General features: G+C 43.9%; 1 protein-coding gene across 3 annotated transcripts in view; it reads right to left on the minus strand.

Moving 5' to 3' along the window:
- Nucleotides 1–20,785, minus strand: part of VCAN (versican) — a 112,612-nt gene extending 91,827 nt beyond the window's left edge. The window contains exons 1-3 of one of the 3 annotated variants that reach the window (XM_075740933.1): nt 20,537–20,785; nt 12,445–12,520; nt 3,922–4,293 (exon numbers count right to left, since the gene is read on the minus strand). In XM_075740933.1, the coding sequence (XP_075597048.1) occupies nt 3,922–4,293; nt 12,445–12,514 (442 nt within the window). In that variant the 5' untranslated portion in view covers nt 12,515–12,520; nt 20,537–20,785. Of the gene's footprint in view, nt 1–3,921; nt 4,294–12,444; nt 12,521–18,282; nt 18,352–20,536 lie in introns of those variants that run through there. The other 2 variants (XM_075740932.1, XM_075740934.1) reach the window with 2 other exon arrangements.
- Nucleotides 20,786–23,640: the final 2,855 nt, after the last annotated feature.

A 23,640-nucleotide genomic window follows, 5' to 3' on the forward strand; every position in this document is an offset into this window, starting at 1 on the left:
AAAGATTTTACCTGTCAAAAACAGGATGTAGCAGAAATATGCAATGTAGAGACAAAGACAACATGGGTGATTAAAAAGATATATCTTCCTTGTGAATAATAACCAACTTAACCAGCTGTGGTTAAGTGGTGGCTTAACCAGGAGTCCTGCTGTGGATACTAAAAATTTATATACATTTAACAAACAAATGGCAAAAAAAAAAAAAAAAAAATCTGTGCAGGGTTTTCTAACCTAAAGCCATCACCTCTGCCTCAGGAAGTCAGGAGTGACAAGTCTCTGCCAGCAATAGAGTATGCAGGAAAAATGGCTACATTTGCACTTTGGTATCAGCTATTGCTGCTTTCATTGGAATGGGACACTGGGACAGACAGATCTTTGTCTGAAATGGTACAGGCATGAGCTTAGTTTTGGCCTAATTTGCATGGAACGTAAATTAGGCAATATTTTTTATATTAAATACAAAATCTTCTACTCAGAGCCTATCTAAATAATCCTATGGCAAGGTAGGATTTGATGCTGAAGCATTTGGAGTCAAAGCACCGAAATACAGGTTTGTCAAGGTCAAAGATGGCAGTTTTGTATATACATCCCATCTTCTTGGTAAAGCTAGTATTTATACTGTTGTTAATAACGTATAAATCTGACTTTTCTGAACTTCAGAAGTTCCTTTGGCATCTAAAAATAGCATATTAACTGGATTATTATCAAATATGTCTGTTGTGATAGCTACACAGAAAAAAATAGATGCACAATTATACACATCTTTTGTAGTCAGTCTTGGTCTTGAGACTCAGGCAAAAAAAATTAGGTATTAAAAGTTTTATTGTTTACTTTCAATGACTAATACCAACTCCTCAGCTTGTACAGCTTAACCTGGGAAAAACTATATGCTACAGAGAAAATCATTCTTTCTTAGAAATCCCATTTGTCATTCACAATACATTCCATCACTGGTAAAATACATTCATTTGATGCACAATGGGTTCAATAACAGTTTTACATTCTTAACATACCTAAACGAAAGGATAGAAATAGCAATTACAGTAATTTTTTTTTTCTTATTCAAGTTAGCTCTCCCAGTTACCTACTATCTTACTTGCAAAGGTTCATTTGAAAAAGAAAACACAAAGCAGTCTAAGCTTATTTACCTAGCTTCATTGATGCTGGAATGTGGGTTTTGTTTAAAACTTTGAAATTAGGGAAAATCTGTAAAACAAATGGAAATCTTGAAAATATCTAGAACTCTAGTCCTGCAGTGGTTTAAATATACCCAGAAAACCCAAGCATAGAAACACCATACAGTTATAAGAACAAAAGAGCAATTTCACCTACTTCAGCAGAATGATGCAGATAAGTTTTGGACTACTTAATTTGGCCATTTCTGAGAAATTTATTTAATTAGACTTTAACACATAACAGTGTGTAATGCAACATGTGAATGTTGCTTTCTGAAGCATTTGTAACAGTTCTTCCCACACCTAGTTTGCCCCACACAGGGAATTTTGAAGCAGCTTCCTATATTTAGTAAAATCATTCTGCTTCACTTTGGGGTTAAGGTCAAGCTTATCCCTAAGTTCAAGCAAGTACTACTGGAGCCAGAGTTACCACTTTTTCTGCATACTTTTTAATCCACTGAAAAGCTAAAGCAACACATGCCTGCTCGGTCCTTGGAGAAAGAGAGTTAAGCAAATGCATTATATGTTTCATTTGTGATGAGTATAAAATGTGCAGAACGGCAAAAACGGTTATAATTTTAACAGGACTTCACGGGTCGCCCTGTATGCACCAGCCCCAGCTGCAGCCAGGAGAGCTGACCAAAGCACAGTGCTGAACCATGCAGGCCGTCAGCGCTGAAGTTACTGCGATTAACGTGGAAAAAATCTTCCTACACCATGCTAACAAGAGGCAGCGAAGAATGCTCAAAGAGAGTGTACAGAAGATCACTCCTCTCCAATTGTTATCACTTTGGGGTGTAGAGTCAAAAAGACAACATTAATGGAAATAAATTTCATTTAGGATGTTTTTCCTTTTTTTAAATAAAAGCTGAAATCACAAAAAAAACCATAAAGCCTTACTGAAACCAGTGCAGAAGATTCAAGAAACTACATTCACATGAAATTCTTCCAAGTCTGATAAATAGTATTTGTTTACTTAATGTAGTAAAATGGAGAATGGAGTGCATAAATGACAATTGAACAATGCTATTTTCCATTTGGGTAGAGATCTGGCTTTTTATCCTCCTGAAATTTTGACATTAAAGAAATCATGGAAAAGAACAGTTGCACAAAGAATATGGAGTGTGTGAAATTTTCTTTCAATTAAAAAAAAAAAAAAGATCAGTTCATCTCATTGCAGTGTTTTGCAGGAGCACTAACTATGGAAGATAAAGTATTGCCATAAATCATCAGGTATTTTATTGCAGTAAACATCTGCTGCTCCTGGATATAGATATGTAGTCAAGGGAGCACTTGAAAAGGAATAAGGAATGCCAGGTACTCTAGTTACTGAAAAGTAATATTAAAATCAGGATTTCTTTTGCTTTTCCCATTAGGACTAAACAGGTTATGAATTTATACGGACCTTAATGGTTATACTGATTTATTCTATTTCCAAATTAAGACCACGCCTTCAAAACCTTTCATTGAATCAATGCCAAAAGACTGTTCAAGTTGGGTTAAACATATTGGAACAATGCAGTATTACGCTCACAAAAAAAATCTTAGCCAAAGCCATAATTTCCAGCAGCAGATATTAATGTTTGTTTTGGAATTCAGCCATTTGAGTAAATACTGAACTTTCAAAAAACACCTTAGTGGAAAGGAGTGGAAGGCAGAGTCCAAACGAAGGCTCACGCGAGTTGGTACATCCATACAGCACAGTGTTGTTTTAAGCATGCACAGTAATTTGGGTTCAGAATTTGCATTTACATGGCACAGAGCCTGGGCTAATATGTTCTGCCTTTCAGCACAGATTGTTAGCTCAGGCTCAGCGCCAAACTGACAGGGCTATACAACACCAGGCTCTGGAGTGGTCTCTATGCTGTACTTATCGTGCTGTATAAGCAGACTATTATGAGAAAAACACCTATAGTTCAGATGCTCCTTTTGGCACTTACATGGTTTTGAAAGTTCTGTCTCTTTATATGTACACTTCTCCCCTTCAAAGTTTTGGATGCTATTTCCTTATAGTGATGGCAAGCAAACTCTTAGCCCTGGAACCCCCACATGGGAAAACATTAGTGGCCACCTCCCTACTTGTCTTCCTGTAGCTTCTAACAGATGGGTTTTCTCCTACCTATCCAATCTTTCTTACAGGGACAAAAGAAACTCTTCCTTTGTCCTTGATGCTCCTATCACAGAAAGAGTGGCTCCCAGTTTTGATAGCATTATGGTTTTGTACATCATACCATGGCTCCAGCAGCAAGGCAGTTGCTTCTTTTCATCCTACACAATTAAAAAGAAACTGCTTCTGCCTGCCAAGTCTGTCTTCTTGTAAGGACGCTTATATTTTCAGACAGATGCATTAGTACAATATGTATCATGTTTCAAAAGGGCTGGTTTGAGTAAACTTTAAAGGTATCTCCTAAAACAAACAAACAAAAAAGTTAAAGGAGCTTGTCTTGCAAAGAATATAAACCCAACCAAACTATCAAACTACTCTGGGAATAAGCAAAAAACATTTGTTCCAGGAATCAAGAGAAGCCTCCCCAAAGATGCAAGTGAGAAATGAGAGCGCTACAGATTGGAAAAGATTCATAAGAATAAATAAAAGACAGAAAGAGAATGGGAAGAGTGAACAGTTAAGGAAAGGTGAATTGCAAAGACACTCCTTTAAATGCTCTCTAGTTAAATGTTAAATACTAACTTTTACTATTTTAACTGGAATTAGTGTTGACTACAAATGAAAAAGATAAATTCTTACCTTCAACTGCCAATGATACAATGCCTTGTGTGTCTTCAACTCCGTACATAACATCACAGCGATACACCCCTGCATCACTTGCACGCAGCTTAGAGATAGTCAGCGAAGCGTCACCAGTCTCCTCTGAATGGGTCGGAACAGACACTCTGTCTTTGTAGCTTTGACCAATTTTGATGTTGCCATTTTGGGCCACCAGGACTGTGGTTTCTTTTGCATCTTTTCCACTTTTATCGAGTTCAACCTTTGACCATTTGATTCGAAGATACTCAGCTGCATAGCTGGAGGCTATAGTGGGTGTGGTTGAAAAGAAACATGGCAGGACGGAAGTTCCAGAGAGAGATGCCTTTACCAGGGTTTTTTTTTCTGCTTTAACTAGAAAAAGGGCAAGAGAGGGGTAGAGAAAGGAGAAATCACGCTAGTGGAATAGCAAAATCAGAAACAGATATATTTCATTATTATTTAACAAATCACAGACATACAAGGCCTGAAATCCATGAACCTTGGCTGCTTTGTAACAGAACTGATTACTATAAGCTAAAAAAGTTTGCACCAATATCCTAGGCTACTGATGGACCCCTTTTCTGTTTGGGCAAATGTAATTCACTGTTCTCTGACTTTTCTCCATTTGTTGTAGTCACCAAGTTATTGACCTTTTTCAGAAACTGTTTTGAAATTTTAGATGACAGATGAATTTTTACTTCAAAGGAGGAAGACCACTCTGAGAGAAAGATGGTAAGTTACCTCAAATCTATTGGTGGCCAAAAGCATGCATATAGGGGAGCTACTGATGTTTACACCTTGCCTTACCTCACAGTAGCTTGTTCATTTGCTCCTGCCCTAAGAGGAAAACATAGCCCATGACTTGGCATACATGACATTGCCTACCCCGTTATTCTTTCAAGGGTTAACTCTTTGTATCGCATTGATGCTGAAACGAAAGCCTTTCCAGTGAGATTCTCCCAAACAGTCATTCTTTTAAAATTACTTCCTTGTAGCCTCAGGGACTTTAACACATTGCAGAACTAAAGTATTTCAGAATGTTGAAGCAAAGAAGGAAGTAAAGCACACAGAAAGTCCCTACTTGGCTCAGTCTTGACATGATAGGACCTTTATCATTTTTTATGACATCTCCAGCTGCAAGCACTTTACAGTGAAATGCTTCCATCTGACAATATCCTGAGGGGAAAGTTGACTACTGTTCATCCAACCTGCACACATCAACTGTCTGAAGAGAGGATTTCTGTTAGATTTATTTTTAATGTGATGTTATTTCACCATACATAATGGCTTAATGAAGATTAAAAGCTGATGCACAACAGTATCTTACCTCTTTCACTGTTCTGCACTCTAACATTTTGTGAAAGGTGGAACATGCTGATCATTAATTTGAAGTGAGCTAGGATTCATAAAATTTAGAAATATAATAACTTCACATACTAGCTACCAACAGAATGATACATGAAATAGGAGACACCAGCACATGAAAATTATCTAGCTATTTATCTATCATAAAAAATATAATCTCTCCATAAAAAGTAGAAGATTTGGGGGGGAGGAGGGGCATGGAAGAAGGAAAAAAAAAAGGACAAATTGCTCATTGAGTTGATTATTTTTAACAGCAACAGATGACTTTATATAGAGTAAAGTATTAATAGCATTATCTAAAAAGGCTGAATACAAGAATCAGCAGCTTGATGGCCAAGCATTTTAACAATAAAGTAACAACTAGGGGGGGAAAAAAAGGAAAAAAAAAAAAAAAAAAAAGAAAAAAATATGGACTGACCAAGGAAGACCCAGAAGTTTGAATGGAAGTCCTCGGGTCCTTTGCATTCATGCCTACCTAACTAGAAATTTTTGGGAACACAATGTAGATACGTTCAACATGACCATATCAAAACTGATTAGACCAGAGAGAGTATAAAACAATGGAGTAGAGCTCTGCCAAAACATCTGTGTTGCACCCAAAGCTCAGCTGAAAAGTTCACATGGAACGGCACTGTCTGAGTACATTTACTAGCAAGATGCTCACTCTGTGATTCAGGCATGCAGTGAGATTTTCATTCTTCCATTAACTTGTAAACAGAGACCAGTTATGGTACAACGCACCTTTAATAATCAAAGAAACTAATCACTTCATACAGTTTGGGCCCAGACCAAGCAAGAATCTATTTGTAAAACAGGGAAAAATAAAAGCAGGTCCAATCTAGAACTGGAGACTGGAGAATTCACAAGGCTTGAAGACAATCCTGTAGAAGGTACCGAAGACTAAAGACTAGCTCAAAAACTTTGACTGCATACATATTTCTTTAGGGGAAAAAAAACCTTGAGTGTTTTTGTTTTAATTATTATTTCCACAAGGAAATAATAACTCACCTCACCTAGAGTCAATTGATTGCACTAGAACTAGAAAGGACTGATTTTATTCTGAAGATGTACAGTATGGAAACACCATTGCCTTTTACATAACCTTTAATTTCTTGAAACTTCACTGAGTTACAGTGGGGTAGAGATAAAGAAACAGAATGAATACTCAGTCGTATCAGTTAGGATGGAATTACTGCCAAATTGCACAGGTGGGAGATTAAAATCAGTCTCAAAATATTTAGTATTTATTATGTTCTCTTGTCATCTACATATATTACAGGAACTTCTTAAATGAAAAATGACCTAGTTATAATTATCCTGACTGACAGAATTTTAATAAACTTTTAAGAACATTGTTTCTGTTTATGAGTGATCTGGAATATCAGCACTGAACCCTGAGGAAATTTCCTCTCTTTAAAACTTGTGTCTTCACATCAGCAGACTGAAACCCTTGGCAAACAACATATATCATAATGATATGCAAACTAGACCTATGCTACATTGGGCTTCATCCCAGACTAGGAGACTATGTAGCTACAAACATGCCCGTCTAACTGTACAAAGTATTTTAAAACACTACGTAAAAGCACTATTTGACAAGAGGAGTGGACAAGAAGAGGGGACAAGCTTTTCCCTACTAAGAAAAATAAAATAATATTTGGCACTGAAACATAAGATTAAATTATGTTCCTGCACAGTTCCAAAAAGCTTGATTTCTTGCAGCTGGCCAAGTTAGTCAGTCAAGCAGAATTCACTGGCCAATGCAGAAAGTATCAATATCTTCTACGAATCCCTATAGCCTTTTTGTTCCTTTAGCATTTCCCAGGGCTCATACTCCATGTTATATCTCCTTTTCAGCCACTATTAATGGTATGTGATAGACTATTCCTTAGAAGGGTCATAAAATGAACAATACGAACAAAACATTTTGCAACTGTTTGGAAGACAAACTGAGAAAAGCAGGTATTTGCCAACATTGTTTATACCATATCTTCACCTCGCCATGTAGGACCTAGAATACTTGTAACCTCACGTACTCTTAAACAAGAGGATGGTTTTGAAATTATTAAGCTGGTTGTCAATTTATATAAGCTTTTTTTTTCTGTTGCTAACTCATATGTATCACTCATGCATAAATAATTTATTAGGGAAAATATATAAACAATAAAGAAATAAAACACACAGGTCCAAATCACCTGGCCACAAACGTTCTTGGCAGAACTCCCAGCAAAGTCAATGGGAGATTTGTATAAGATGATGGAACTATGAAGTAGGGCCGAGAGCAGCAAAATGCAGTCAGATTACAGGCAGACTTGGTAGATAGCATGCCTTACAGTTGGGTATTTTTGCTGTGTTCCTCTGTTTAAATATTAAATATCTCCAGCATCAGAATAAGTAGCAGGAACAGAATGCAGAATGAAAACTTCTCCCATGAGATGTCCTGACAGAAGACAGTCCTGTCAGGTCTAACTTATTGGGTAGGATTTTGCCACAACTTATTACTGCCTTATTTTCTCCAAACCTAGAGCTATGGCTATGCATTTGTGTCAGTTTATCATGAGGATGATGGCATGACTCTTTCTTTAAAAAATAAAAAATAAAAATTGCAGCTTGCCTTTTCATGCTTTTGTCCACAGCAAAACTGCCTGAGGTCCTCCCAGTTTACCATTTCAGCTGCAATGACACATAGCTTGATATCTTTCTTCTGAAGTGGGAGACAAACTACAGAAGAACTTCTTGCTTGAGAACAAAGTCTCTTTCCCTAGAATTTGTACATTTTTTTTGTTGTAAATGTTACAAAACTCTTAAAGTAGAAATCTAAAGAGAAAAAAAGGACAGAAATTTGCCCTTTTGTATTACATTAACCATAACAACCAGACCAGGAGGTCTGTAATGCACTAGAAGTCTAACGAAAAGAATACCCTACATGAAATGCCACTGTTTAAAGGAACAATTTTGCTATGTAATTAAGTTTAACTGAAGAGAATGTTACTACTGAGCATGCAGGCAAAAACCACACGTTTAAAGAATAAAAAAATCTATATACATTAAGCCAAATTTATAAGACAAAAAAAAATTGAATCTCATTTTTTAGTTCATCAACAACCTGCCTAGACACATGGTAAGCAATAGAAAGGATCAATGAAGTTATGTGTTCTGTTAATCTGACTACTAACACTGAGCCTAATAGAAGTCTTTTCATAGAATCACAGAACGGTTTGGGTTGAAAGGCACCTTAAAACTCATCTAGTTCCAACCCCCTGCCATGGGCAGGGACACCCTCCACTAGCCCAGGTTGCCCAAAGCCCCATCCAACCTGGCCTTGAACACTGCCAGGGAGCCAGGGGCAGCCACAACCTCTCTGGGCAACCTGTGCCAGGGCCTCACCGCCCTCACAGGGAAGAATTTCTGCCTTAGATCTAATCTAAATCTATCCTCATTCATCTTAAGGCCATTACCCCTTGTCCTATCACATTAATTATAAATCTTTTAATGTAGATGATGATAAATTAAAATGAATGCACTGCTTACACAAACTTGTATGAAACCCTGACAGCAGAGGTAACAGACTGAGACCCAACAAAAACCCTCACTGAGTTCTTTACCAGGTGATTTGTGGTCTGAGCAAGCAAAGTAAGAGAAGGAGGCATAGAGTGATGAAGAAACAACTCCTTACATATTCTGCAAGAAACTCACAGGAAACCAGGTAAATGTAAATCTCAGCTGTAGAACTCAACATAATGTATGCAGACAACACAGGCATGCACACAGGTATTTTATAGCACATACAGAACATAAACATAATCAGATAAACTGATGTTCAAACCGGTACATTATTTATATACCTTTGAAAGAACATATCACACACTGCAATCTAGGGGATTTCTACTGTCTTCTGGATTACAGGGCTTTCACAAAAGCATACTCACCCATGGCATGACAAATAGTTGCTTAAAATGGGTAAGATAAACTCCAACATTGATCATAATCACAGACTCCACCTTATAAACTACAATATCTTAACATCAGCTAGCTCAAAGTGAGTAAAGGCCACACTAGCAGTAGGTGTAAACCTTGCTCGTGAGCTTCTGTCATTAATCCTTCACACGCACCAGAGCAAACAGCAAAGGTCTCGCAGAGGGGCACTCCTGTGACCCCAGAAGCTTACACCGTATTTCCTGCTGCCTTCCTGACACACATCTTCTGAGAATTTAAAGTCTTTAAGAAGCCGTGCAAGACCATTCTCAATTTGCCCTCAAAGGAAAAATACTTTTGTTGCTACATAAAATCTAACAAGCACACCATGGAAACATGCTAGGTATTTATGAATGTGAACATTCACAAAGATGAAAGCGGGAGAGAAAACAAAGATGGGAATAACGATTAGTGGTGAATCCATAAAACCCTGCATGCTTATAACTTGCTGTGTACTAAATTCAGTTTCAGTTTTGTTATGACTTAATATTAAGACTTACAGATTCCAGAATTTATACTTTAAAAATTACTGCTGATTTTGACACATTTCCCATATGACTCTTGAAAGAAAAATTTTAAACTTTCAGAACAATTTTGCCTGAAAGCGTTTTAAAGGAAATATTGCAAAGCACCACATTGAAGTGATTATTTAATTAAACTTAGTTAAAATACATGGAGTGATCCAATCCATTGGGGGAATTGAAGCACGGGAATTTGTGTTTCATGAAAGATTTCAAGGCCTCAATTTTATATTCAAATTCAGGATTTCAAAAGAAAAAAGGTGAAACTTAAGATGTCTAACTGTTCAAAATGCAGAGATATATTTTTAGAGGTTTTTTTAAACAAAAGAATCAGCTGCACTTGGACATCTTCCACCATATCACATTGCTGAAAGCCTCATCCGAGTCTCCTGTGAGGACAGGCTGAGAGAGCTGGGATTCTTCAGTCTGGAGAAGAGAAGGCTCCCAGGACACCTTATAGCAGCTTTCCAGTACCTAAAGGGGCTACAGGAAAGCTGGAGAGGGACTGTTTACAAGGGCACGCAGTGACAGGACAAGGGGGAACGGCCTTAAGCTGAAGATTCACGGCTTGGATGGGGCTTTGGGCAACCTGACCTAGTGGAGGGTGTCCCTGCCCATGGCAGGGGGTTGGAACTAGATGGGCTTTGAGGTCCCTTCCAACCCAAACCGTTCTGTGATTCTATGACTTTGAACACTTCTAGGAATAGGACATCCACAACTTCTCTGGGCAACCTGTTCCAGTGTCTCACCAACCCTACTGTAAAAAATTTATTCCTTATGTCCAATCTAAATCTACCCTCTTTCAGTTAAAAACTGTTTCCCCTTGTCCTGCTTTGGTAAAAAGTCTCTCTCTATCTTTCTTATAAGCTCCATTTAAGTCTAAGTGGCTTATCAAATAAAAACTCCCAAGTTCACTGTGCAGACTTACATTGCAAGTCCATGACCTCTTCTGGCAATCACATACTTTGCCTCTCCGAATGCTTCATACGAACAAATTATTAAATGTCAGCTGTGGATCCAAGATCCATACATCAGTCTACACTTACAGACAGTTTAGTGTCAGCCCTCCATGAATAAGGAAATGAAGCTCAGTTTTAGTGGCTTGCCCCCTGCTTGAAGCTTTGAGTCTGTTGTCCCTGAGGACAAGTCTAATCATCCTCCCTGTTGTATGTTTAACGAAGAATGGAAAAACAAAACCAGCTTTAAGGAGGAAGTGATGGTACAAAACAGTAAAGGATAGTGCTCCCAACCTGGAGGAAAAAAAACCCACTTTTTTTTTTTTTTTAGGTGGCTAAGCACAATGGTCTTTTCCTTTATCTTACAGGATTACCTAAAAACTTTGCTAGAAACAGTGTTCAAGCCAGCAAAAAGAAATGAGTACATCTCATTTTCCCAAAGGCTAAAATCAGTTTGAGGAGCTCCTGGAAAGAAAAGAATGTTCCAAAAAAAAAAAAAAAATAAATAAATAAATAAATAAAAATCAAGAAAAATCTTGCTTTGAGACTTGAGAAAGCTGTTATCCCAATTTTGTGAGTCTGCAGCAGCTATAGGGACCTCTTCCTTACTAAAGGCTTGACTCAAACTTTGAAATAACTGTGGCAACCACACATGAATACATACTTCAGTGTTAGCATGTAGTCACCAAGTAAAAAGGGCTCCTCCTTTCCACCCAAACCAAAGACCTGCAGATGCCCTAACACGTCTTTGCTCCAGACCACACCAGCCAAGGGACAGGCCACCAGGTTAGCTCATGTAGCCCCCCCACAACAGCGGGCTGGCAGCCAGACTGCCCACTCCAGGAGGCATGTCTCCAACTGCTCCTTGACAGATCACAGATCAATGCAGAAACTGAGGCTACTGTTTTCCCCTGTATCCTACCTGCACATGGCACCTTTCACCCTGAATACAGAGAGGGTGTGAGCTGTGACCTATAGACCCAAAAGGCTGCTATGGCACGAGACACATAAGCACATGCATTTGGATCTGACCGGGAGGTATGCCAAACCAGTATTCCTGTAGCCCAAAACCTCCCCCATTTCATTCACCACTTCTGCAGCCTGGCTAGGTCTGTTCCAGGAACCTGCTCCTGCTTCTGTGCTGCTGGCACTGCTCACTGCTCCCTCCCTGGCACCTGGCTGAAGCTCCCATGGAAGCTGTCTGCCCCCGCTAAACTTAGCACCCCCCATCAGCCCTCACCTCGTCTACTGCAAGCAGCTCCTTAGTGGATGATGGAACATGAAGGTGTGAGACATACCTGGCCAACAGGTCCAACATTTCAGAAACACAGGTTAAAGGATTAAAATGCATTCTTGAATATTTGGAGAAGGCAATTTATTTTGCTTTACACAGTGTAATTCTACGGCATTTTCGTTATTATTACTTGAATTATAGTAATGGCACTTACAAACCTCAGCAGACATGACAGGCATGTAAAAACCTTGTCAAAAATATGCCCACACACCAAGAGTTTTCTGTATAAATCAGTACGGTAATGAGGAGAACATGGAAACAAAGTTAGTTAGTGCAACAAAAACAGTGACACAGGCAAGACCAGAAACTGAATCTTCTGAATTCAGGTTGATGCCTGAGTCCTGGGAAATACCGTACTAACTGGACCACTAAAATGAATTTTAATGAATGGTTCTGTGTGTAACAAACTTACCTTTAGGTAGCATATATGTTATAACTAACGTAGAGTACATCCATAAGATACTTTTTATACTTAACAACATCTTGACCTACAAATAAAGAACAAAGGAGTAAGTGGTTAGTATTGCATTGTGTCCTTATCAAGTGTTGTAAGTCAGTACATCAATGTTTGTCATTGATATTAGAAGCAGTCATCTACTTAAAAGAGATGTTCAGCAGGACAGTGAATAATTCTTAATATGTCAATCTTCTGCCATTTTATTCACTGTTTCAAATTTATTCCCATACAGTGGTAGAAGTATATGCATATAATTTGATGACTTGTTCCTGATGTGGTGTTGCCAGTTCATATCCAACCTCTGGGTAGTTTTATGTCCGTAACACAACTACCTGTCATTTAGCAACAGCTAACATCCCGGTTCATGTCAGAAGGGTCTCCCATGGCAAGCTTCTCATGAATTTTGATAGTGAGTCATTGTACACACAATGATTCTTCCCATCTGCAAGTAGGTTGCCAGATGACTTCCTGCTTTCAAGAGTTCACCATACAATATTTTATGGTGGAAATTTGTTATAATGATAATGTGTCCCTATTGAATACAGATTCATAATGAGTTTCAGGTTATTGAGTTCAGAGTGATACTCAGACATGTCAGTTCCCTTTGGGTTTGCTTCTCACTTCTTCTACAGACTCCACCTTTTAACAGTTGAAAAGTTCTCCACGTATATCACATGCATATAACAATATATTGCATGTTCATAATAGTATATATTCATTTTTATTCCAGATCTTAGTTACACACGTTGAATCTGTAAATATCTTGAAAAGTGGAAAAGTACACTAACAAAAGCATCACAAGTCCCATAAACATCAACTACTATAAAAGGTCTATAGTCCCTCCTCCATACGGTTACACATTTGTACTATCTAGCCAACATAAGAAATAACTTTCAGCAATAGTTTATCAAATACTGCCGTTGAAAAAATTTTATCACAAAATCCTGAGTTTCCTGATATTGCTGTCAAAATATGCTACTTGAGTTCTTTACTTGGGCCAGTAACCTGAACTGATAGGTTTTTTCCTGTCCAAGAGAGAATACAGTTGAACTGCTTTAAGGAACAGTGAAACAGAGATTTAATAGATATACATCTGTGTTATAACTACGGAACTTGTATTGCACATAGGTATTTCAGCATTTTTACATTAGCATTTTAGTTCTTTAGTACTTACATATAATGCTTTAGGGTAAAAACATTAACTAATACATTGAAAAACCTCCACAAACTATACTGAACGTGATGGCAAGACATACAGAGAAACATCTTCAGAAAAACTACTGGTGACGTGTTCAATCTCAGGAAAGTTTTCTCCACAGCTTACAGCTGCAGTCCAAACTTCACATGAGTCTGTGTGAATTGGCATCTATCCTGTAATGGCTGAACAGTTCAGAAAAGATGCAAAACATCTCAAATGAAGCCTTTCCAATGAGGCAATCTCTAACATAACAGGATCATGTTAAAAATTCCCACCCAAAAGGGCTGAAAACCCAAGAGCTTTTCATTCCCTATACGTGGATGGCCAGAGTCGGCTGGTTGCACTGGGAAACATATGCTGCAACCTATTCCCAGGGCGTGGAGGAAAGAATACAGCTGCTTTCTGTAGAGCAAACTGCGCGCTGCCAAAGACGCCCCATCTCTGCTTCAGCCATTCAATAGAGCTGAGTGTATAATGTGATGTCACTTATTTTGCAATATTATCTTCATGGAATTTGCGCTTTTTATGACAAACCTCAAACAAGAACTGGGACTTCTTTGACTTGGTTCAGTTTGAGCCCTATCCGCCATAAAGCTTTTCGTGAAGACTCTGACACATTCCTCCAGCCAGAGTTTTATCTCTCCCTGCACTTACACAAGCCAAGCTGTACATGGAAAAAACAGTGTCTATTTAATAGCTAACTTTAAAAATCTGTACTGTGCACTGGTATACTATATATGCCCTAATAATTTCCTGCAGAAGGTTATTAACACTGAGGAGGTTGCACAAGATAAGAGCTGCAGACATCTAAGTCCTTTTAACGCAATGGACCAGCTCTGAAATACAGACATGTGTTTGCTTAGATAAACACTTAAATGATCCTCATTATTACACAACATTTAACAAAATGAGAAGTCACACTGAGCCTACAGATGTGCACAGACTAGAAGGGTCTTCAAGCAATCCTTGTATCCTGAAACTGCTGGAAGCCTCAAGCTCCAAAATCACTGCAGACTAGTTCCTTCAGTAACACAAGCACTCTGAAGAGAGCAGAAGAAGACGACCAACAGACTTCTCTACCTTCAAAGGCAGTGAATGCTGGACCTGCCTGCAAGACAATGCAAAATCCCTGGCCCACGTGAAAGCAGAGTGGCTCCAGACCTTCTTTTGAGATGTTCTGTCCCCATGTGTTTCCCATGTGTCGCACATGAGCTACATCAATAGCTAAACAAAAATCAAGAACAAACTGTTTACAAGTTTAGCTTTCCATGTTTACCCATATGCTTTATCTCCCTCCACCCCCAGAAGGCAACCTTGGATTTTGGGACCAAGAAACAAGGGAATCCAAGAAATTTGCCAAGAAAAAGAATAATGGATTTTCTTTTTCCTGGAAGACGGGTGTGCTGCACCTAAACAGCACCGGCCGTGCCCAGGAGTACTTGTGTACTTGGCACATGCCTATGGGAGACCTGCTACCCTCAGAAGCTCATTGCAATACTGTCATGACAAGAGGTGGTGGAACCGCTTCCACATTTCGTCAGACAACAACCCTGCTACTATGTTCAGAGCCATCTGAGAGCTCTGAACGTGAGCTGCTGCTCTACACTACAGGTCCAGAGTACAGGGAGAACCTCATCTTCCCACTCCTCTCCACTTTGCGCACAAGCACAGAGCACTGATCCTACGATGTTGTGTTGGCGACAGCATTACAAGTGCAATTTGAGGAATCTTACTGAAAAAAAACCCTCACATCTTCAGCTTCCAGTCACTAAACACAATATATACACCCATGATTAAATACGAAAACAGAAAGACAACTGTGGAAGGATAATTTTTGAGACACCCTATGACTCCTGAACGCAACCATCACTACAGAAGAGAGCATTCATGACTGTGATGGCTACTTAGCCTTTTATTGAGTAGCGCAGGAATTACACCTGCTGCACCAAAAGCTCAGATAGCTGAAAAAAAACTGCACTGTTTGAGCATGGAGCTTAATATGAGACACCTGCCAAAAATCCCCACCCAACTCTTGGAAAATCATCTCTCAACCTCTTCTTTTTCCTAAATCTCCTCTGCCCTGATGTCCTTATTCAAGCAATGGAAAATGTTGGGGGAAAGGTCCAATTTTCAGCCTTTAGGCTCACGAGTATGATTCCCATGCAACAGTCCATGCACGAGGGTTTTCACACTCTGGTCCTTGGTGGGCTCCCATAAACACTCCTGGGTTACCGAGTGCTGTTCCACTACAGCTGCCAGAGTTATATGTGCAATTACCTCCACCACCTTTTCCAAACAACAGCGTGCAGATCATAACGGCAGTACCTCGCTCAGCCATCCAGGGCAGCCTAGCTTAGGAGAAAGCAGAGCTCCGCAGATTTGGTACCACCAATCCTCCCCAAGAGCCACAGGCAAGGCAGAGGCTGCTGCTTATACCTAGCACCCCCGATTCCCATTCGTTCAGTGCTGCCCATGTTGCCAGGCCACCGCTATCAGATGTGACTGCTCCTGCCTCCTCCCCTCTTAAAGGCAGAGCCTTGTAGCCTCCTGAGCAAAATCCCTGCTCTAAAATTGGTTTGTACATCCCATTCCAGCACTCTGCAGTTTACAAAGGCCTCTGCTGGCTGGCTGCCATACTGCCCCTAAGTCCACTGTAATTAGCCAAAATCCTTCTAACTGTACCTTTTTTCATGAGGTGGTTGGTGTTTTTTTCCCCCCCTTACTGTCACTTCACCTAGAGTAAGAGGAAGCCATAATACTATGGACACAGTAAGAAAATCCTGCCAACTAAAGACTGCAAGACTTGAGTAAGTGTTTAATTTCCACCTTCTGTTAAAAAAAAGTATCTCACTTAATGTGACCAGACTCAGGTTGCCTGCTGGCTAGTTTCCAGCTGCACTGATCCATTTTATTAGGAGCTACTACAGGCAGACCAATCTACAGTAGTAATTTGCACTACATTTTTAAACTGGATGCAACCCTGAGCACAGCATCTTTTAACCAGAAGATGCCAAGTCCTTGACAAAGCTCACATCTTTAAAAACTAGCAGCAGAGGTTCTCTCTGTGGGGATAGAGCAGGGCTCCTATTTTTGCAGGCACTGCTACCTTCCCTTACCACAGCAAAAACTCATAGGAGCAATAAGTTCTGATCAAATTCCAGCTCGTGTTTAGTTTACAATGTAAGCTTGACCTCACACCAGTGCTATTTTAATTTAACCAGATGGGACATCATCATGTCTCTCTGTTTTAAACCCCAGGTTAACAAAGACAGTCAACTGTCCTCGTGTGGAGCAGACTAAAATCTACCGTCTAAAAACTATTCCAAATTTCTCTAAAGTTGGGACAACAAGAAATCGGCTACTTTCATGGAGGTGACACTGTCTTTGAAGGCTGCAGCTTCTCAGGTCACACTTAGATTGATTCAGCACATGCTCTGTAGCTGTATTGTGAAAGCTGGACATGTTTCTTAAATATGTAAAAAGCAGCCTCTGCCCATTGACCCTCCTTGCCTGCATAGTGAAAGCCAGGTTCACATAAAAAAAATTTAAAAATGAAACACAAAAAAAAACCCCCCAAAAAAAGGAGCGGGGGAACCCTAACAGAACCTGGCATTAGAGAAGTGAATTGAGGTTGCTGCTCCTACTAATGGCTAAAACAATAAATTACATATCTTTCCAAGGAAACCCTGGCAAGCTATCGATGACCAACCCCAGACGTAGCACACCTCTTGCCACCTTCCGAGCTCTGCCCAAAACCTTCACAGCTGCTATCCTTTCTCAAATGCACACAGTCTGCACTTTCTTTTGCTTTCGCAGTCCTTTGATCCTTTTATGCAATCTGACTGTTAACTGCTGACATGTATCAAGCTCACCGTAAGTGCTGCCTAATTAACTTTGCCAGATTCACCACGTCTCTGCCATGTGATTAATTAGTCCACTGTGCTGCCACATGGCAGAGTCAGCCTGCATCTGATTCATCAGTGGCATCTGCTTAGCCCATTATCACTTGCAAAGGTCCACCCAAGGCCCCTGAGAAGGTCCTAGGGGCATCGGCATGGTCCCTTCCTCACCACCTCCAGCACCAGCAGCTGCAGGGGGAACTCTTCCCATGCTGGAGCCTCAACAGGCGAGAGCAGCGCTGCCGCCAGCCCCAAGCGCAGGCAGGGGCGCAGACGGGAAAAGTGACCAGAGCACAGCGTGTTCTGGCGCTCCTCGCTCTGGCAGCTGCCGAGAAGCTGCTGCCTGAGGACATCCCTCCCAGGCCTCTGCTAATTTATGCCAGAAGTGGCTCTGGGCTCTCAGACGGCCTCACAGAGAGACAGTGGAAAATTGTCGGAGGCAGCGCGTGGAGCGAGGTCCCAGGGCTCACATGCCTGCAGAGCCACATGAGCCCCCATGCTCCTTCCAGCATCACCCCAAAGGCAGGCTCTGCCTTCCCGCTTCCCAGCCTGCGTTCCAGGGTACCTCTTCTGCCTCACCTCTCCCCAGCACCCACACCACCGGCACAGCGAAGGTATCGAGAGGCATGTGTGAGGAGCAGCAATAGGAAAAAGATGTAAAGATGCAGCTCACTGCCCACGGGCACGACTCCGTACCACCATCACGAGGCTCGGCACAAGGACCAGTATGCAGGCTGGACGAGGGTTTCCTCGAGCAGGTCTTACGGGCTCGTCCGGTGTCGGCACTGGGCACTCAGGAGGCTGCGAGGGCTCTTATCCCCCCTCAGCGGGTCCCCCCGGCGGTGTCCCTGACGGGACCAGCGTCCCCGGGCCCGCCTCACACCCTCAGCCCGGGGCGCTGGGAGACACCGGCCGGAGGCGGGAAACCCGCCGGTCACGCCCCGCTGTCAAACAGCACCCGACGGGCGGCCGTCGACGGTGTCGGCTCCCGCGTCGGTCCGGGGAGCGGGAGGAACAAGCCCAAAACGCCGTGGCGACAGTTTATAAAAATTATTTTATTATAATGATGATTTTTCCCCCCCCCCCCCCTCCTCTTGAAGGTGAGGGAAACCGGAGCCCTCTGGCGGGAAACGAGCGACTACGGAAACGACGAGCCCGTCGCGGGCCGCCAGGGGGCGCCGTGGTGCCGCCGCCGCGCCCGTCCCGTTCCTCGAGAGCGGCCGGGGCCGCGCCCGCCTGTGGCTGGACCCTGTGGCGGGACCCCCCGGCCCCGGCCCGCCGCTCCCCGCCAACCCCCGCCTGCCTTTCCCCCTTCCGCCCGCCTGCGCGCCCCCCGCCCCCGCGGCGGATCCAGGACGCCTGTGAGCAGCGGCCGTCGGTGACTCTCACAGCCGAGCTCCGGCAGAGCCTCTCGTTCCCGCCCCGCCCGTCAGCGCGTCCCGGGGGCGGCCGGGTCCGCCCCGCCAGCGCGCATCGTTGCCAGAGCAAGGGCTCCCCACCGGGCGCTGCGCCCCTCTCGCTCCGCCAAGTCTTACTCACTCCTTTTGGGAGGGAAACTTCCCCTTTTGCTCAGCCTTTTTAAGAAGAAGAAAGAAAAAAAAAAAAAAAAAAGGAAAAAATACTCAAAAAAAACCCCCAAACCCACCCAACATTCACACTCGTCCATCCTGGGATAGGCTTCTGCAACACATTTCAACACTCGTTCTTTTTTTCTTTTCTTTTTTTTTTTTTAAGAAAAGATTAAAAAAAGAAAGAAAAAGAGAAAAAAGGAAAGAAAAGCCATCGGGGCTTCGGGGCTTAATCCCGAAAGCCGGTGCCCAGAGGCAGAGGGGGTGGCCGGGTAGGACGTGACAAGGGGGACAATGAGGGCTGGCCCCGGCCCTCGCCCGCTCCCGGTCGCCCCTTTGTGCGGGGACGGTGCCTGGGGGCCGCCCGGGCGGGGGCCGGATGGAGGCTGCCTGCGGCGCCCCATGCCCTGCCGCGGGGATCCCGACCCGATGCGGCCACACACACACACCCCCACACCCCCGCTTTTTTCCCGCCGTCGAAACTCCCTTAATTCCTTCCACGATGCTCTCACTTTTTCTTTGTAAAACAAAGGCGAAATCCCGAGGAACGGAGAGGGAAGGCAGTGTCCGTGCCCCGAGAAGCTGGCCGTGGGTGTAAAAGGGGGCGTTTTGCTCCACTGACCTTGTGATCCTTCTCCTCACCCACCGCCCCCCCCTTTCAGCAATGAAAATGTGGCTCAGAGGACGCCCGCTCTCCGTCTCCTCTGGAGAGATGCTGTATGAGCACCTCAGCCCCGCTCTGCCCTGTGAGCAGCTTTCCAGGAACATCAGGGGAAGGAGAGGGAAGGGGAAAAAAAAGGTGGGGTGGGGGGTGAGGGGAACACACAAGAGCGGAGCAGACCGAGCACACGCAGGAAAACCTGGTGGCCCGAGGGAAGGTCCATTCTTGTCGCTCCTGCCACACAGGCGCTTTGTGTATTTAATACCCGTACGAAATAGCTTCCTCCTTTCTGCCTCTGAGCCCCGTCGCACACCAAGGTGCAGCTCTACCTTCCCGGCCATTCAAACAACCAGTACCAAAGACTTCTGTCAGGGCTTCCACCCCAAAGTCTTCTATTTCCTAGTTTTCTTTGTTCTCCTCTTTGCACCAGGGGATTTTTGTGGGTCCCCGAGCATCCCTTCTCCTCTCTCCCTGCGTGTGCTTGAACTTACCCCCGGTTGTTTAAATTCACCAATCATCGCTATTCTGTCCCGCTTACGGTTTGCAGTTCAACTCTTTGTCCTTACAAGTACCAGCAGTAGAACAATCGTTTTAAATCTTACACTAGGTGTTTGCTGGCAATCATATTTAAAGAAAAAAAAAATAGAAAAGCGAAAAGAAAAAACCCAAACAAAAAAAACCCCAAAAAAACCCCAACCCGCATTAACAGAGTTATAGTTACCTTAAAAGGTAGCGTATTGCAGAGATTGCAAAAAATCACAACGTGGTGGCTAGGCTAGTCCAGAGATCCCAGTGGCCGCATGAAAGAGTAAATCCCCTCGTTAGCGCTGGAAGGAGACGGCGGTTCCGGGGTCTCCCCTTCTCCCAGAGCTCGGTCTCCCCTCCCTCCCCGCCGGCGAGCACCTGACTCCGAGCTGCGGAGCCTGAGCTGAGTTGTGAGCAAAGGGAGCTCGCCTGCAAGTTCAAATGCGAGCCTCAGCCACCGATCATTATTATATCGTTGTACCGTCAGCGCTGCAGAGGAGGGGCGCTGGCTCGGGGAGAGGAGGGTTCACAAGCTCTGCAAGAGCCTCCTTGCAATTTGCAAAGCTCCCGCAGCTGCTGGGCGCAGGAGAGCCCCAAGCGCCTGCCTCCGCTGAGCGGCGCGCCCCAGTCCCCCCCCCCCCCACCGGCCCGACCCGGCCGCCCCCTCGGGGAGCCCTCGGGGCCCCGCAGACCCCAGCCCGGGAGCGGCCCCAGAAGTACCGGGGAACCGCAGCCCGTGCGGCGGGACGGGTCCCTTCGCTCGCCCGGTATCGGTCCTCTGGAGAGGGGCAAGTGGGTGCGAAAGGCGCATTGTTCCCCAATTAAATAATTAACCGGGAAGAGAATGGAGAGACCTCCTCCACCCTGGCTCCCCGAAGCCGGTTGAAATGGGGGAAAGTGACTGGGACCGAAATCCCTTTTTCCCCTTTGCCTCCCCAATCTCAGCGGAGGTTGCAATGAAAGAATATATCGGTGCTTGTTCCAAACTTCCCCTGACGGTGCCAATTCACAGGCAGTCTCACATCGGCAGCCTCCCCAAGCCAAGCTTCTCCACCCTAGTTTTACGCATCTCCAGCCACTTTTCTTTTTTTCTTTTTCCCCTTTTTTTATAAGATTAGACTCTGCATTTACTGTCCAAACCTCTCAGAGATGAAGTCATACACAGAACTCTAAACCACCCTTTTACAAGGGAAGTTCACCAATTAATACAGGGTCTGCTGTGCTCCTCAGGCAGCTCCTTTCCCAAAATGTACCTATCTTGGTATGTGGTAGACGCTTAAAGGCACCCTTCACCAGGCACAAAATGCTGGCAAAAGCAGTGCCTCTGGCGTTCTCCCTCAGAGGAGCGTGTGTGCCACAATCTCTCCCTTCTCCAGAAAGGTGTAAATCCGGAGCCAAAAAAGAAAAACCTGGAGAAATAGGTGTGTCCAATCACACCGCTCTGGGCACGTTTTTGGCAGCCCCAGGTACAACTGCTAGGAAGAGACAGGAGGAGTTTTCCTTCAGTGCCTCTCGCTGTTACTTTTCCAGCTATTCTGTCCCCAGAGTTATGCTGGCAGAGGGTTTGAGACAAACCCAAAGCCCTCATTTCCAAATACAGCCCTTGGTGCCGAGTTGGAGGAGCGGGAGGTGGAAGAGAAGACAGCCAAGCAGAGGGAAATGGAGACTTGGTGGCTTAAACCAGATCAGGTTTACGCGAGCTGTGGCCTGGGCGTGAATGGAGGTGGACTGCTGGGTGAAATCCTTATCTCACCTTCACAGAGCTTGTTGGTCTTTCCTCCTTAAATAGGGTAAATCCACAATTGCTTACTTGCTACCCAGAGCATTGAAGAGAGGCTGATCCCCTTCTCCTGTGTGAACATAAACAGTGTGCAGCAGCCTCCCTACCACTGCCACCCCCCCTGGCACCGATCCCTCCAGCTCCTCTTGCACGGGTCGGTCCCTACACGGCACATGTGCCTCTTGGGCAACATCCTGCCACGACAGACTGGACCTGCTTCAGGTTGGGTTGCGAGTTTCTCAATTCTTAAATCTTGTGCGGTGGAACAGCTGACAGAAATGCAACTGTGCTTTCAAACAGGCACAATAAAAAGTTGCAGGCATATTTTTGAGGCTTTTTGATACAAAACCACACAAAGGCATTGCAGTTAATATTAAGTCACGGGAAGGGGGTTGTCAGAGTTAACTCCATTCTTTTCTAGCCTGGTCTTCCCTGCCTCACCATGTGTAGACAGCAACGCTCACTGCTGAGGCTGTGCACGCTTCCTCTGCACAATGTTGTGGTGAAAGGAGAAAACTAACATTGAATTTCTCCAACGTTGGTTCAGACAAGCCCTCCCAGACGTAAGGGCGTTGTGTGAGATGCATGGTTAGGGCACTGTTCCCTCTCCCTATACAATCTCAGACCCCTCTCGGGCTGCAGGTGCAACCCTTTGAGGACATATGCATAAAGCAAGAATCTCTGGACAAATCTCCTCCTTCCACCAGTTCCAGTGGCCCATTCCCTTTTCCAGATGCCACCATCCCAGCCCTCGGAACAGGAGGGCAGGACATACCCTGTGTCATCAGGCATCTCCCCTATGCCAGGCCACCCTCCAAGATAAATGGGGAACTCGTAACTGATCAGGCACCACAGCAAACTGAAGGTAGCTCGGTTGTCCCCTCTAGCCTCCACTACCCTCCCCATCTTTCCAGCTTCATCTGTTCTTATTCCACTCCCTGCCTTGGCTTCAGGCAGGAGGGGTGATTTCCCTCAAAGCAGAAGCCACCTCTGCAGCCCTCGTCTTGCTTCTCCATCACCTGTTGACTCTTGGCCACTGGAGATTGAACAACTTCTCCTGGCAAAGGAAGGGAAGAGAAGTCGGTGCCTCTGCTGTCCCTACCGTGTGGAGATGCCTGCTCTCCTGCAGAGTTGAGCTATGAGCAACTTCTCGCAGCTGTGGCTGCCCCTGTAGCAAGTGGGACAACCCCAAGAGGGAAAGTTGCAGCTGTCTGTGCCTGCTGGGACAGCCGCTGTGCTGGGGGTCCAGCTGAAGAGCTGGCCACCCCTCCTGGGGATGGGGAGATACTGAATGACTAGAAATTTTGGGGGAAAGGGGCACCACACTGCCTACAGGCACCACCAAGAAGCAACTAGGAGTTAAGCCCCGGGGCTAACCCAGCCTCAGGGCTACTTGCTTGCATCCCTTGTTTCACGACGGGAAAGAAAAGCAATTATTTTTAAAGACCTCCCCCCCCCCCCCTTTCTTCTCCCACCCCCCAAACGCCGGAGCCCCGATGGGAACCGGACGATCAAGCCGC

Source organism: Balearica regulorum, chromosome Z (genome assembly GCF_011004875.1).
Source record: "Balearica regulorum gibbericeps isolate bBalReg1 chromosome Z, bBalReg1.pri, whole genome shotgun sequence".
Taxonomy (NCBI): Eukaryota; Metazoa; Chordata; class Aves; order Gruiformes; family Gruidae; genus Balearica; species Balearica regulorum.